The following is a 17,174-nucleotide window of genomic DNA, read 5'->3' on the forward strand; positions in this document are numbered from 1 at the left end:
TCCTTTGAATACTAAGATATCAAGAGCATAACATCATGGGGATAGAGGCAAACATATTCTGAGTCAGACTATAAGAGTAATATTTAGAGGATCCATACTTACTTCCACCTCTTGGTTCCCAGATTCATGTATTCTGAGAATTAAAACAAACAAACAAACAAACAAACAAACAAAACACCAAAAAACAACCCAGCACCGTATACTGTCATTGGTTAAGAGTATGCATGGTGCCCTAAATTCTTATTATTCCCAATTCCATCACTTTTAATAAATAATCACTTTGTTTTTCCAAACCAATCTTTCATGATGTAAATAACGTGATTGAAAAAGCATTCATTGCTTCCAGGATGAGTACAAAGCTTTGTCCTTTCAAAGCTTTTCACAATCAATTTCTAAAGGATCTCTAGTCTTATGTGGCAGGTACTGAAATTTAAATGTAAATTCTCCCAACAACCCTATAAGGTAGGGATTAGCGTTACTCCCACTTTACAAATAAGAAAATTGAGGCACGGTAAGTATAAGAAAATTACCTGAAGTCATAGCTGGTAAATAGGAGAACTGGGATTCAAAACCAGAGAGTTCAAATCCAGAGCCTGCGCTCCTAGCCCCAGTGACACATTGCCTATCATCATCTTTGGGGACACTTGGTACATGTAATGAATGTTTGTCATCCGCCAGGCATTGTGCTTAGCATGGGCCACGACTTCTATCCATGTCTTGGCTTATAGAAATCCTAGCTCTTATCAAAGGCACGGCTTCCAGCTAAGTCCCCCCAAAAGGCTCCCATGTTCAAATATCCGGCTGTTTTGAGCTCCTTATAATATTTAGTGTCCTTACCAGACAATAATCTCATGACAGAACTTGTATTCTGTTTATCTATTGAAAGAGCAGACCTAGGCCGGCTGACTAGTGACTATGTCCCCAATATGGCCGCAGAAAGAAGTTCCTGCTCAAACCTCAGAACACGCCTCCTCCCCTTGAGTAACTTACGTTTTCTAAGAAAGCAGGCTACCGATTGATGCATTCTTCCGAAGTCTGAGGTGGGAGGAAGGGGAGTGTGAGAGGCGTGGAACGTGTGGGTAGAAGAGGGAGAGCTTCTCTTGGGTAGGGGCCAGAGGCAGGAGCCCTCAACCCTGTCCAGGCTTAGAATGACCTGGGAGCATTTTACCCCTCCCCAAACCAATTAATCAGTCTCTGGGGATGGTGTTTGGTGCTAGGTATTTATATAGCACAGCAAGGCTGACAGCCAATGGTTAATAGCTGACCAGTGAGAAATGTTCTGTATACACTGAGGCCGAACATGTTAGAGATCCTCAGACACAGTGGTTCTTAAACTTCAGGTGCATCAGAATCTCTTGGAAGACTTGTTCAAACACAGATTGCTGAGCCCCACCCCCGGAGTTTCTGATTCAGTAGGTCTGTGACCACCAGGCCCAACATTTGCATTTTTAACAAGTTCCAGGTGATGCTGGTAATTGCTGATCTGGGACCACACTTTGGCAGCCAATCGGCTGAGTCCACGACCCTTCCCCAGCCAATCAGCTAAGGCCATGATCCCTATAAAACCTTCGCGCTTTTGAAACTTGCTCTCTCTCTCCCCGGTATCTCACCGCTGCGTTGGTGCAGGTAGGAGATTGAGCTCGAGCTAGCTCGAATAAAGTCTCTTTTGCTTTTGCATAGGACTTGACTCTCTGGTGGTCTTTGGGGATCACGAATTCTGGGCATAACACTATGACATGCCTTATCTCCCCAATCATGGTAAGGACAAGGCCACATCATACTCGCCTCTGTATCCCTCACGGTGCCTGGTACATGTTTTGACTGAGAGTCACGGGCTTCGTTTTTATTCCAGGAACTCGGGGAGTTTTCTACAATTAACGACCCCAATAACGTTACTAACTCACTTAAATGTTTTATTCAGAAACTTCTGCTTCAGAAGTAGGCTCAATAGTTTTCCCCAATTCTTATTTCCGCAAGCATGGAAGGAGAAGAAAAAGGGAAGAGGGCAGCAGCCGGTAGCCGTTCCCATATTTGCAACAGCAAAGGATTGGCAGCAACTACTGGAAAAAAAAAAAAAAAAAAGCCCACGAAAAGTACAGACAATTTTACCTTGGGGAAGAATGTTCTGAGACACAGATATATTTCTCTTTCTTAAGAATAAAGCTTGCTGTAATATTTCCTAGCCAGCAAACAAAAACGTGACAGTAGATATATCGACAATTCTGTCTCCAGGTAAAACCTACAGCAGACAGCAAACCACTCAAAATAGACCTCTAAAGGTCAAAGCAAATATGTAAACTTCAGAGCAGTGAAATGGCATCTGCTTCTCCAGGAAACAGCACCTTAGTTTTGGAACCAGTGCTCCTCCTAGGGGCTTTTCAGGCTTCCCGGTGGCTTCGTTCAGCAAATGCAAAGCAATACGTAATATATTATGTGGATCTAATATAATATGTGCATCAAAGCAACCAGCGGTGCGTAAAAAAACATTTGAAGATCACCATTCCCATCAGTCTCAACATTTTTCTTTTATTGCAATAGATAAGCGCTCTTCCCAGACTTCCATGCCACCACTCTCCAGATTTTGCACACGTTTTGCTTTCTATTACCTCTATTTCGTGTCTTCGGGTAACATCTTATTTTGATATCCCTCAAACAAGGTTGCAGAGAGAAAAGGGTGAAGATCACGGAAAATATAGAGAATAAAATACAAAAGTGCAGAATGATACCTGAGGCAGGTGCAGTGTGGGCAATCAATATGGATTTTCCAGATATCGATTAATATTAAGGGTAGTCTTCAGTTTTGCGGCATGTAAGCAATGCTTTCAGGACCTCTTATATTCTTTTATGAAAGCTATATTCCCAAAGTCACCTTCCCACCAAACTGTGCATTCTGAGTTTTCCAGTGTGTTCTGTGCTAAGTTTAATGAAAGAGTTCAAACAGTTCAGAATGGGGCTAGAGCAAGACATTGCCTTCAGAATGAGCAATCCTTTTCTTGAAGGAAGTGTGCTTTGAGACACGGATACCTCCCCAGAGGTGAAATAATGGATTTTTTCCCATCCAGGAATTTCCAGAGGCCAGTGGTTCTCCCAAGGAGAATACTTCTTGGTCAGTGTCCCCTGAGATCACTTCCAGGAAACAAAAGTCCGCTACAGCTGCATGTTCTAGGAGACTGTTTCTCTTTTATGAAATTATTTTTTTAATTTTAATATAAATTTTATATATGTAAGGTGCACAACATGATGATTTGATATACATAGTGAAATGATTAATACAGTCAAGCTAATTAACATACCATCTCCTTGGTATGCCTGTGTGGCTCAGTCGATTGAGATCCTGACTCTTGATTTTGGCTCAGATCATGATCCCAGAGTCATAGAATCGAGCCCTTTGCAGGGCTCCAATCTGAGCGTGGATGGAGCCTGCTTGAGATTCTCTCTCTCTCAATCTCTCTCTCTCTTTCTCTCTCTGCCTCTCCCCCACTTGAGTTCACTCTCTCTCTCTCTCTCTCTCTCTTTCTCTCTCTCTCTCTCACTAAAATTATATATATATATGTATATATATATATATATATATGTGTGTGTGTGTGTATATACAATACATATATAATACATAATATATACACATATATATTATATATGCATATATAATATATCACCACACATAGTTACCTTTGTGTGTGTGTGTGTCCAAAAAAGCACACTCTCTGAAATTTACTCTCTTAAATGTCTAGTATTCAGTGCATTGGTTTGAACTACAGTCATTCTGATGTGTTTGATCTCTAAGACTTATTTGTCCTTCATAATTGAAACTTTGTACCTTCTGACTAACATCTCTGTTTTCCCCGCTTCTCCTATCCTGGTATCTACCATTCTCCTCTACCAGTCTCCTCTCAGATTCTGTATTTTCCAGATGTTTTTAGATTCCACATGCAGAGGACATTTTGCTAAGTGAAGTAAGCCAGAGACAGAAAGAGACTGTCTCTAAGTGAGACAGGTGAGGGGGTCTTTCAGTCTTGCACAGAGCAACAGGTCTTCCAAAGTAATTGAATCTCCAGTCAAACCCTGCAGGTCAAACACAGCCTACATTAGAAGAAACCTGAAGGGTGGGAATGCCTGGGTGGCTCAGCTGGTTAAGCATTTGACTCTTGATTTCAGCTCAGCTCATGACCCTGTGAGTTCGAGCCCTGCCCTGGGCTCTGCGCTGACAGTGCAGCACCTGCTTGGGATTCTCTCTTTCTCCCTCTCTCTCTGCCCCTCCCCTGCTCACACTCTACCTCTCTCTCAAAATAAATAAACATTAAAAAAAATTTTTTTTTAACCTGAACGTGAGGAAGGTGATGGTGAATAACCTTGAGCATCTTATCAACCATGTCTCTGGTTATTGTTATGGTCCCATCAGTCATCAGTTAGCTAAAGCTTTTTTTTGAGAGAGAGAGAGAGAGTAAGAGAGAGAGAGAGAGTGAACGCTCGTGAAAGTGGGGGAGGGGCAGAGAGAGAGAGAGAGAGAGAGAGAGAGAGAGAGAATCTTAAGCCGGCTCTGTGCCCAGCACAGAACCCAATGCAGGGCTCCATCCCATGATCCTGGGATCATGACCTGGGTGGAAATCAAAAGTCAGGTGCTTAACTGACAGAGCCACCCAGGTGACCCAAGCTAAAGCTTTTTAGCCAAGTTCCACTTCACATACGTTCCAGATGGGCATACGCTCCCCATTCCCTCTGTAATACATTCCTCCAACGACTTCTGGCTGCTGATGCTTGCAACAGGGAGAAACACTCTTATCTGCCTGCCTACTTGGGCTACCAGCAGACAAATGTATCTCCCGTGAATCAGTTGTTTGTAACCAAACCTGTTAGATTTATAATTGTGCTGGTGACTATAGATATAATTGTATAGCTAAATCACATTAATTTTGATTAAGTGAAATAATTTGTTATAACTAAATGTTACATGGACGGGTTAAATACAAGAGCAAAGAGAAAGATGTTTATTCTATGAGAACTATGTTTAATGCCTTAGAAATAACTTTACAAAATCAAGTACTAAAAAAGTTATTGTCAAATTATTGTGGCTGACAAAACTACAAGTGAGCGGGAGAGAAGTGCCTGGTGGCTAAGTCGGTTGGGCATCTGACTCTTGATCTCAGCTCAGGTCATGATCTCATGGTTCATGAGATTGAACACCACATTAGGTTCTGGGCTGACAGTGTGGAGCCTGCTTGGGATTCTGTCTGTCTGTCTCTCTCTCTTTCTCTCTCTACTCCTCCTCTTTCTCTTTCTCCCTCTCTCTCAAAATAAATAAACATTTTAAAAAAAAAGCAGAAAAAACAATCCCCCAAATCTAAAAAGTATTACTGTCAGATTGCTTGCCCAAAGAGTCTTTAAATTTTCACTCCACTTTGAAGAACTCCAGACTGACTTCTTTGCTGGGTGTGATGTTTGTGCATGAAAGACAAGTCAAAAGGCTTAATTTAGCCTTTTTCAAAAAGACCTTGGGATGACAAGAAAATTAAAAAACAAATATTCATTTATAATTATTAGGTATATATCATTCTTGAAGACCCCCCCCCCCCCCCCACACACACACACACCAATCTTAGTTAAAAATGTTTTCTTGGACCATCCTAGCCTTGACTGCCTCACTGTATAGCCTTTGCCAACAGCCAGCATTGCCTGGCTTTTGAAATACATGGCAAGAATGCAGACAAGAATATATGAAATGTAATGCCATAAGAGCACAGGGCAGACTTTTTTTTCATTCCTATTCTATTGCTTATGTAGGTGTTCATCTTTGAGCAAGTTTGTTATTTCCTTGATTGACTTCCCACTTTATACCAGAAATAAAGCCAGCTTATGTGGACACTTATGATACAATACATTAATATAAATGTTAAGACTTTAGGAAAATTAACTGACATTCTGAATCACAGTTTCTTCACAGTACACTAAAGAATATATGAGACACCTTCTAAAAACCCAAGCATACAGAAGGCGTCCAATAAATGTTAGTCCATTTCCTTATCTGGTCAGTAAAAAGATACATTGTTGAGACACAACTTTTATGGTAATTATGAAATTGTTCTATGCTTCTGCGTCGTGCTCTGTGTTTTTAAAATAGATATACTTTCCTATATATTCTAATTAATCACACAGAACAACAATGTGGGATAAATATAGCAGGTATAATTATTTCCTACTTGCATTTTATAAAGCTGAAACAGACATGAAACTTCTAAATCAAGTTCATCCAGAAAGTTAACGTAAGTTTATTTTTAAATAAGCCTATTTATGAGCCTATTAGTCTCATTAACTTCTGCAACTCTATGAGATGTCTGAGGTTTTTGTTTTGTTTTGTTTAATTTCATTACTTTTCCATAATGTTCTTCTTTAGAGGCCTACAAATAATCAGCAGAAAACATAACACTTTAATTCCATGCCAATGCATGGCAAAAAGAATAAAAGATAGAAACAAAAACAAATTCCTTCTGAATGCAACTGAGAGAGCTTTTGTCCTTCAAGCTCATAATCCGAGATAGGGCCTGAAAATTAGAATCCACTGTACTATTCTAATTCTCCATCCTGGTTATACCCCAGACAAGGAGGATATTGGGAGTATGACTAGATTTGCCAACACATAGCCAGTGCCTGAGTGGTTAGGAAATTTCCGGATAGGCCCTATTAGTTAATCAAACCTCAGAAATATGTTGGAACTATGTTAAGAATCTGCTCACTCATGGGAGAAGCTCTTCCCCCCTTTCTTGACAGAAGAGAAGCCTACTTTCAACAACTATAATTTGTACCACTGTCTTAGCTCTGGTCATATTTAATTTCCTCTTTTTGCCCCCTCCCCGCTGTGAGGCAATTGTTCTATAGATTGATTTTGGCTTAATCTGTAGCTTCATATAAGTGGAGTCACATCGTATATATGCTTCATGTCTTGCTTAGTTTATTCACGTAATGTTTTTGAGATTGATCCATGTTATTGCTAGAATCAATAGCCTGTTCCTTTTTATCACCAGGTAGTGTGCTTAGTAATAATATATCATATTAATATACCATTTTAAAATACCATAATTTTCTTATCAATTCTCCTGTCAGTGGGCATTTTGCTTATTGCCTGTTATGAATATAGATTCCATGAAACTCTTACACAATGTGGACATGAGACTTTTTATTTCTCTTGAATAAATAACTAGGAGTAAAATTGTTGGGCATGCAATTGCGTATGTTTACGTTTATTAGAAACCATCAAACAGTTTTCCTAACTGGTTGCACCATTTAACATTCTCATTAGCAATGGATAAGAGATCCAGTCATTCCATATCTACACCCACATGTTACATCTTCCATCTTCTACAACGTTAGCTATTTGGGGCGCCTGGGTGGCTCAGTTGGTGTACCATCTGACTCCTTTTTGTTAACGTTTATTTATTTTTGAGAGAGAGAGAGCAGGAGAGGGGCAGAAAGAGAGGGGAACAGAGGGTTTGATGCAGGTTCTGTGCTGACAGCCCAATGCGGGGCTCAAACTCAAACTCACAGAACTCACAAACCCTAAGATCACGACCTGAGCCAAAGTCGGAAGCTCAACCAACTGAGCCACCTAGGCACCCTGAGCATCCGACTCCTGATATTGGTTCAGATCGTGATCTCAGGGTCGTGGGTCGGAGCCCTGCGTTGCGCTCTGCACTGAGCATGGAACCTGCTTGGAATTCTGTCTTTCCCTCTGTTCCTCTCCCCTGCTCATGCACTCTCTCTCTCTAAAATAAAATAATAATAAATAAAATTAAATGTTAGCTATTCTAAATATGATAGTATTTATGATAATATGATAGTAAATATGATAGTAAGGGCACACTGTGGTTTTAATTCACATTCCCCTGATGATTAATATGTATATTTCCCCTTGTTTTTGACCATTCATGTCTTCTTTTGTGTGAAGTGTCCACTGCTTTTTTAGACTGTCTTTATTAGTGTTTCTTTCAGTTATTTATATATACTAGTTATAAGTCCTTTAACAGGTATTTGTACTGTAAACATTTTCTCCCAGTTGTGGCTTCCCTCTTCATATTTTTTTAATGAGGAGATTTTAATTAATTCCAATTTATCATTTTCTATAGTTAGGTGCTTTGTGACTTATGCAAAACATCTTTGCTACCCCAGGATTGTAAGGATAGTCTCCTGGCTTAGCATTAATATTATTTATCTATTTATCTATCTATCTATTTATTTATTTTTAATGATAATTTATTTTTGAGGGAGACAGAGACAGAGTGCGAGTGGGGGAGGGGCAGAGAGAGACGGAGATACAGAATCCAAAGCAGGTTCCAGGCTCCGAGCTGTCAGCACAGAGCCCGACGTGGGGCTCAAACTCATGAACTGTGAGATCATGACCTGAGCCGAAGTCAGACGCTTCACCAGCTGAGCCACCCAGGCACCTCTAGCATTAACATTTACAGCAGAGTTTGCCTCTCTGGACACGATTGACGTTTCCGACTGGACCCACTTGAGGGGTGGGGTTGTCTTGTGTCTTGTAAGATATTTAGCAGAATCCTTGGCCTCTAGCTACTACTATATGCCTGAGGCAGGAATGGTGGCATTGGTAGCAGTTTTCGATGTCATTTTTCTTCCAGATGTGAATCTAGTAGTTCTGGATTATTTGTCAAAAAAGACTCTCCATTCCCCACTGCCTTGAATTGGCATCTTTCTTGAAAATCACCTGACCTCATTGCGTGGGTCTATTTCTCTATTCTTTATTCCACTTGTCTACTTGTTGATTTTACTCTACTTATTAAAAATGTTCGTGAATACTCTAGATTGTTTGCATCTTTAATATAAATTTAAAATTGCTGGTCAAATTCTACAGAAAGTCTGATGGATTTTAATTGAGATTATTGCATTGAGACATTGAAACTATAAATATCTTTAAAATGTCATCTTCCAATCCAAAATGTGGCTTATTTCCTCATGTATTTGGGTTCTATGCTTTCTCAGCAAAATTTACATTCTAGTTTTAAATGTAGAGGTCTTACATGTATTTTGTAAAATGTATTCCATATACTTAAAGGTTGCTGATAATATTATAAACTGTATTGTTTTAATTTATATTCAAATTGTTTGTGATTTGTGTGCTGCATTTTTAACTTTTATAAAAGGACCTCAAATCCAATAATTTCAACTTCACTCTGAAGTTCAGTAGTTTGTAGATTTCTTTGGGTTTTCTACATGCTAGTCATGTGGTTTACAAAGAATGAGCTCTATTTTTTCCCAATCTTTATGACTTTTTTTTTTCTTGCTGGTTTCACTGGATAGGACCTTCATCATAATATTGAAGAGGAGTGATAAAAGTGAACATTCATGTACTCTTCTTGATTTCAAGGGGAAACTAATATTTTTACCATTAAATATAATGTTAGTTATCGATTTGCATATTCAATGAGTTCCTTTCTAGTCTTAGTTCAAGTGTTGGGTTTTGCTCTAGCAAGCAGCCAAAGATACCATGATATCATGAAAGTTTTGTTTTTGGCGCTCTAAAGGCAAGTGTGTTTTGTTTTTTCCCTTAGCTCTACAATATAGCCCTCAATCCTTGGCTTTACTCTAAATATGGGGCCCTTCTGGGATTTCAAGGAAACATCCATTGTGTGGACCACTTGAACTCCAAACTCTGACTTTGCAACCCGAGCAGCTGTTGAAATCTCTGCACAACTCTCTGGCCTCTCAGCTACTTCTTTTTTCTGGGGGATATCGTGATTTATGATAAATACACAGTTGGTCTTTGTGCCCTTTTCTGGCACCCTTAGAATTTAAGAGAACTTCCGAGTTGGTGAACACGTGGGGATGCTGGGAGAGTGATGTGCTCAAAGTGTTCAGAGAGGGCGCGGACGTTCCTTGCCCCACTCTTTGCCCTATGCTTCTCTTCCATCTGGCTTTTTCTGAGTTATAGCCTTTTATAATAAACTGGTCATCTAGCACATAAGATGTCTCTTTGGGTTCTCTAATCAATCCCAGGTTGGGGGTCATTGGAACCTCATATCTCTAGCTGATTGGTTAGAAGTGCTGGTGACAACCTCGATTTTTTGGCAGACATCTGAAGTGGTAATGGGAAGGCTGTCCTGTGGGACTGAGCCTTTAACCTGTGGGATCTGACACTTTCTCCCGATTAGACAGTGTCAGAATTGAGTTGAAATATAGGATGCCCAGCTGGTGTCAGAGAATTGCTTGGTGGTATGGGGAAAACCCCCATACATTGCAACTGGTCCCAGTATATTACCCTGCGTAGGTATGTTGGGAATCTGGCAAGGAATTAAGTGGAATTAAAGAACAGATTTGGGGGTGCCCCTCTCCTTGGTCCTCTCATTTCTTAGAAGTTTCCACTCGATTCCAGGCATCCTGGAAGCCCAAATGTCAATATTTATTTCTTTAATCCAGTAAGTTTGCACTTTCTTTATGAGCTGTATCCTGTGCAAACTGGAAAGTGTTCTCAGAGGATAAGCTGGATAAATGTAGGTTCATTTTGTTTGTTTCCCTTCTTCCAGCGATTGAATTCTTTCCAGTTCCTTTCTGGTTTTTGTTGTTTTCCAATGCCTTCAACAGTTGTTTATTTTTCATTATTTCGTTCCAAATAAATGTGTTATTAGTAGGAGGCTTCGTCTGCTATAAACTGTTCCACTGTTACCAATTATAATCCCCCATATTGGATTTCTTACAATTCCTCAAACACACAACTTTTTTCTGACCTCTGGGACTCCACATGTGCTATTCCTTTACTTGAAGCACAATCCCCCTTGCTCTTTGGCTAACTTGTTTCTGATTACCCTTCATGCATGAGTTTAAACATCAGTTGCTCAACGAAGTCGTTTCTTTCCATTTCTAACTCACCTAAGTTGGTCCATCTGCTATCATTCCCATAGTACACTAGATCATTTGTGGTCTAAGACTCATCCTGTTTACAGTTATTTGTTTAATACTTCCTTCCTTCTTAGAGTATACACTGCATGAAACCAAAACCATACCCTATACTGTGCCTCACTGATTAGTAAGTACTCAGTAAAAATTTGTATCTTTTTACAATACTGAGGTGTAAAATGTTTTGATTACCTTTTCACAAATATTGAGAATGTGGTTTATTAAGGTCATTCATAAGAGAATCCGTCAGAATACAGACACATGGACTGGGGTGTCCAATATTTATAACATAATTTCTTTTTGTCCACTTTACTAACATTGCCTATGTGTGCAAACAGTTGCAGCTTTTTGTTTTTTATTATTTTTTTAAAATTTTTAATGTTTACTTATTTTTGAGAGAGAGTGTGCATGGAGGAGCAGAGAGGGAGGGAGACACAGAATCCAAAGCAGGCTCTAGGCTCTGAGCTGTCAGCAAAGAGCCTAACATAGGGCTCAAACTCACGAACCACAAGATAGTGACCTGAGCCAAAGTCAGACGCTTAACCAATTGACCCACCCAGGCACCCCTGACAATAGCACCTTTTTAAAGGGTTTTCAGTGACAATAGCACAAAGCAAATGTTACAAAACTAAATCCAGATAAGTCTTCTGGCAACTTTTACATCATCACCAAGAAATCCACCTGATAACATTAGTGATTTGTCACTAATGTTATCATCTTTAAGACTATTTTACAGCTTTAAAAAATTCTAAGTATAAATATGACCATATTTTTTTCCACTGTCCAGAGCTCTTTTCTTCTCTGTAGCTGAGACACACAGAAATGAGTTATGCATCTAGGGAGTTGGAGTAACTCCTTCTAGACAAAAGGGTGACATTGCAATTGGCACTATTACATACAGTGAGTCTTTTCTTTAGAAACTCAAACACGTTTAACAAATCAGAGTTTGGATATCCTGAAAGGGTACTGGGTACTCCACTAATTTCAATGAGAAGCCAGGGTCTAGCAAAGGGCATGGCAAATCGGTGTTAAACAAACGTTTATTTCATGAGTCAATGAAAATGGCCACAGCAAAAATTGAAAACAAAGGCAATTATACTAAACAAAGTTTATTGATTAACTCATAAACATGACAGTTAAAAATAAAAACACGTATAAACCATATGATTGACTTCAGTTAATAAAACGAGGCTCTCCCTGGGTGAGATCTCCGGCTAACCAGCACAGCTCTTACAGCGTTGAAGGCCGTTCTCGTTGCAAGCAGTGCACTTCAAAGCTTTGAAAGAGTCTGTAAAGCAGTTTCGAAACACTGACATCTTGCTCCCATGGCACACGGAGCACGGAAGAAAGCCAAAGCCTCCACAGGAGGGACACTCCTGTGGATGCTGCACTCTCTGTAGAGGGCGGCAGGGGGACAAGAGAGGACAGAAAAGGCGTTAGCATGAACAACTCAACCAGCCTTCCTGTCTGCCTGCATTGTGGATGGTCGTAAAACAATGCTGGCTGTGGACTTGAAATCACCTACCATGTATGCAGAGACCCAGGGGGAAAGCTAGCTGAAGTTTTCTTTAATACCCCGTTGATGGCCATCAATAGCATAACCTTGTTTTGTGAAGACTGGTACATTTTAGGTTAAAGGGTCCAGATCTCAGGAGATCTATCATATGAAAACACATATTTACAAACCAAACAATTCAGGAAATGGTTATTTTCATTAGAGGGAAGTACTGTAACTTTCCCTTGAGTACCTCCTAATGGTTTAATATCTTTGTTCATAGAACAGTATCACTAATAGTGAGTCTGGAAAATCAAAACACTAAAAGCTGAGTGTGAAAGAGCCACTATCAACTGAAGATTTATCGTTACATTGCACATTTGAATAATGCTTTGTTTTTTTAAAAGCACTTTCAAATGCATTATTGTATAGAATCGTCCCTCATCCCATCCTTTACACATACAGACACCTTCGACTGTAAAGCAGATATTCAGGTATCTTTATCCTTATTTTATATTTAAGGAAATAGGCATAGAAATCTTAAGGTATTTATCCAAGTCCATAAAACGCCCCACAATGGCTATCTGCCTTTCTACCTCAAGTAAAGATAAAATACTCTCCTACTAAAATGAAAGTAACCATGCATTGTATCGAGGATAATATTTTGAAAATTATTCACACACATTTCTATTTCCTTCTTTGAGCACATATCCTTTGCCAGAGTTCACTAGTGGTATCCATCAGCGGTGGGGAGATTAGGAGCCATTACAGAATGAAGACGAGGTGAAAGTGAATTAATTATCAAGCTTCTGACTTGCAAAATAGGAGTTTGCAGCAATATTTGAAAGCTTGGCTTTGTGAAGAGGATAATTGCTAAAATAAAACTGGGAAATGTGAATCAATACACACACACACACACACACACACACACACACACACACACAGGCAGAAACACACTCAAACGTGGTTTATATACACAGACATATGGCTGTTCTCTGGAGATTCACAACTGCACGTACTCAAGTCTCCAAAGCAGCCAAATGAAAAGGAACCTGATTAACTGGGTTTAACCCACCGTTTCCCCAGCACTTACAGCTATGATAACTCTTCCCAGGAAACAACCATAATTCTCTCACAATTAGTACTTTATGGAATGTGCTTCGGGAAATAAACATTAAGGACATGATTGCTTCAAAATTTATGTCCCCACTTTTCAGATATGCACTTTTTGTGTATAGCAAAGTTCACCTGCCAATATAGTTTGACTTAGCTATTATGTCAAGATGGCAAAATCCACATAATACCTCATTTTTAGCGGCACAGAATTACTTGATGGAAAGTAGTGGTTGGCAAACCGGATGACACAAAGAGGGAACTTTATCAAGACTACAGATTCAAAACTCTTCCAGAAAGTTAGATTGAGTGTGTGTAGCAATTAGTTACTTTGTAGGCGGGTTTTTGTCATTTCTCTGTGCAAGTATTGACCAAAACATGGTATAGTGAATTTACAATTTTACATAATATTAAAATGTTTTTAGAAAATAAATTGAATAAAACCAAACCCAGTGATGGAACAAGAGGGTAGTTTAAAAGCAAATTATAAGGGAAAAAAATGTAATAAAAGCAAATTATAATATAATTAGTAAATAATGGTGTTCTTATCAAATTTTAAAACTATGATAAAATAGATAGATTCTTGACATTCACGAGAGCTGTGCCAGAAGTTTATATTAAAAATACATAATGACTTGTGGGTCACCTGGGTGGTTCAGTCAGTTAAGCATCCAACTCTTGATTTCAGCTCAGGTCATACCCTCATGGTTGTGAGATCAAGCCCCGTGTCAGGCTCTGTGCTGGGTGTAAAGCCTGCTTAAGATTCTCTCTCTCCTTCTCTCTCTGCCCCTCCCTCCCATTTATGTACACAGGTACTCTTTCTCTTTCTCAAAAAAATTATACACACACACGCGCGCGCGCACGCACACACACACACATACAATGACCTACTGATCAGAACAGATATTGGGCTGGCCTAGGTCCTGGAGAAAGGACCTTTAGGGCCCCTGACTCGGGGACTTCACCCATTAGTGCTAGATTATAACTAGATCTGGGTTTCAAGTAGAATAGTATCATCAAATTTTGCAATTAAAAATACAAGATGCCTGGTTAATTTGAATTTCAGAGAGACTACAAATAAATTTTCGTATAGGTATGTCCCCAACATTGCATGAGACATACAAAAACTAAAAATTATTTCTCATTTATCTGAGAATTATATGTAAGTGGGCAGTCCATATTTAGTATGGCATCCCTCATAGAGAAGTTGCTGACAGGGAAGGTATGAAATGCTCAGTTGTCTTGGGAAAGCAGCTGATGTCTTGGAACACAGGATTGGAAAGATTGTGAAGGCATTTCCATTCTCAGTAAAAATTAGCTGCTTCAGCCATAAACTGAGGAGAGGAAAAGAATGGCATACATATTATATAGCGTCTATTCCCAACTCTCACACGTGCCTGATTTCACAAACGAAGAAACAAAAACTCTTAATGACTATAAGAAATGTTTAGGTCACAGGGGAATTAGAAAATTGGACCTTGAAGAACTTTCTTCAAGAGCAAATCCCTTTGGGTGAGTACCTAGCAGTGCAACTGCAGGATCATAGGGTAGTTCTATTTTTAAGTTTTTGAGGAACCTCCATACTGTTTTCCAAAGTGGCTGCACCAGTTTGCATTCCCACCTACTAGATATTTACCCAAAGAAAAGAAAAATACTAATTCAAAGGGATACAGGCACCCCAGTGTTTATAGCAGCATTATCTACAATAACCAAACTATAGAAACAGCCCAAGTGTCCCTCAACTGATGAATGGATAAAGATGTGGTAAATATACAAACAGTGGACTATTACTCAGCCATCAAAAAGAATGAAATCTTGTCATTTGCAATGACATGGATGGAGCTAGAGGGTATTAGGCTAAGCAAAATAGGTCAGTCAGAGAAAGAAAAATGCCACATGATTTCACTCTTATGTGGAATTTAAGAAATAAAACAATTGAGCAAAGGGGAAAAAAAGAAGAGGGAGGCAAACCAAGAAACAGACTCTTAATAGTAGAGAACAAACTGATGGTTACTAGAGGGGAGGTGGGTGGGGGGGAAGGCTTAAACAGGTGATGGGGATTAAGGAGAGCACTCCTTGTGAGGAGCACCGGCTGTTGTTACGAAGTGTTGAATCACTATATTGTACACATGAAACTTACACTACACTGTATGCTAACTGGAATTCAAATAAAAACTTTTAACAAAAGAGAAAATCTCATGGTCTTTCCTCTTTAGTAGTAGTTTTTCACCTTTATTTACATCCATAATAGTCTCAGTCAGATAACATTACATGGGATCCTCAAACATAAAAGAGTTGAATGATAAATGCTGTGACCGAGGCAGAAGTGGGGGTGGCTCTGAGCGGGTCTTGAGCTCTCACTGCTCCATTAGCCTCCAGGTATCTCATTCCTGATACACCATCCACTACAATCTACTCCATTTGTTCCTCTAATAAAAATAAATAATTCAGTCATCCCTAGCTATCTCCTTCAGAGAGCACTTTTGTTATAATGTTATAGTTTTGTTAGTCTGTGGTTCCAATTTAAAGAGTTCCAACAATGAGAAAAAACTGGCTTGTATTAAATGTATCAGATGCAGGTAAGTAGATGGTTGTGCCCCCAGTACAGGTGTTAAAGGGGCTAGAAAATTGCCCCAAACATGGACAATGTTCTAGGAAGGAGGAAGGAGGAACTGAGGTTAACGACAGTCATTATTAAAAGCAACAAAACAGACTTCCACTTTCAATGAAGAAGCCCACTGCAGAAACACTGAATTTCAAGCAACTAGCTCTTTAGTGCCCAGTTGCCCAGCAAAGGGAGAAACCATGCAGCCCTGGGTGAGAACAGCACACAGAGCACTGAGTTCACAGAATGGCCCTCCTTTGAATAGTGGTTTGGGTGGAAGCACGTCCCTTTGGGGTGGAATTCAAGAAAAAAAAAAAAAAAGGAGTGAGAAATCATCCTCTCTTTTTACCTCTTTCTGTTCTCATACACTTGGCGAGAGACTTTAAAAAAAGACTCAGAGGGTGAGACACTTTCATTTATTCATTCATTCCACAAATATTGAGTGTCTACTTGCCAGGCACTGTGGAAGGCACTGGGGATAAAGCAGTGAGGCCAGACACATCCCTGTTCACTTCATAGTAGCCCTCAGCCCTACCCTTAGCTTTGAATGGGTCCACGCCATACTGTGGTCATCGGAATTAAAGCACACAAGAACTCCGGAGTCTCTCACAAAGGATCGACAGGATGAGGATGAAAGGGTAGAGCTCATGAATGAATGTCAAATGGATTTCCTTTGTAGCACAAACTCAAATTCAGAAATACAAAGAGATTTTCCTATTATCTAAGATAGAAGGAGGATGCTAATGTCAAGGGCTTTCACTATCTTCCTGGAGATTAGGAAATGGATGCACTTATTATTTTTAACCTCAGATTTACCTATTCCTGTTCTAGTAGAACTTGAAAGTCTCTTAAGTATTCCACTAAAGAGGAAGTAATTCACCTGATTTTCTGGAACCATAAATCTCGTCATCCAGATTGTCTATGAAGCAAATTTATCCATATAACAAATTGTCAAAGAGGGCACACTTTGCATATAATCATCTCTGGATGATTTACCTCTGTCTATGTATTTTGTTTTAAACTACATTCAACAATTTAATTCAGAAAATGCTTGTTAAGTGC

The 17,174-nt window shown here is 39.4% G+C and overlaps 1 protein-coding gene across 1 annotated transcript in view; it reads right to left on the minus strand.

Annotated features, from left to right (window-relative positions):
* Nucleotides 1-11,992: 11,992 nt before the first annotated feature.
* Nucleotides 11,993-17,174, minus strand: part of GRXCR1 (glutaredoxin and cysteine rich domain containing 1) — a 308,216-nt gene continuing 303,034 nt past the window's right edge. Inside the window, exon 4 of the mRNA XM_019413139.2 lies at nucleotides 11,993-12,293. Within this exon, the coding sequence (XP_019268684.2) occupies nucleotides 12,114-12,293 (180 nt within the window). The 3' untranslated portion in view covers nucleotides 11,993-12,113. The remainder of the gene's footprint in view (nucleotides 12,294-17,174) is intronic.

Source organism: Panthera pardus, unplaced genomic scaffold, assembly GCF_024362965.1.
Source record: "Panthera pardus isolate Hobbes unplaced genomic scaffold, ASM2436296v1 HiC_scaffold_13, whole genome shotgun sequence".
NCBI classification, from domain to species: domain Eukaryota; kingdom Metazoa; phylum Chordata; class Mammalia; order Carnivora; family Felidae; genus Panthera; species Panthera pardus.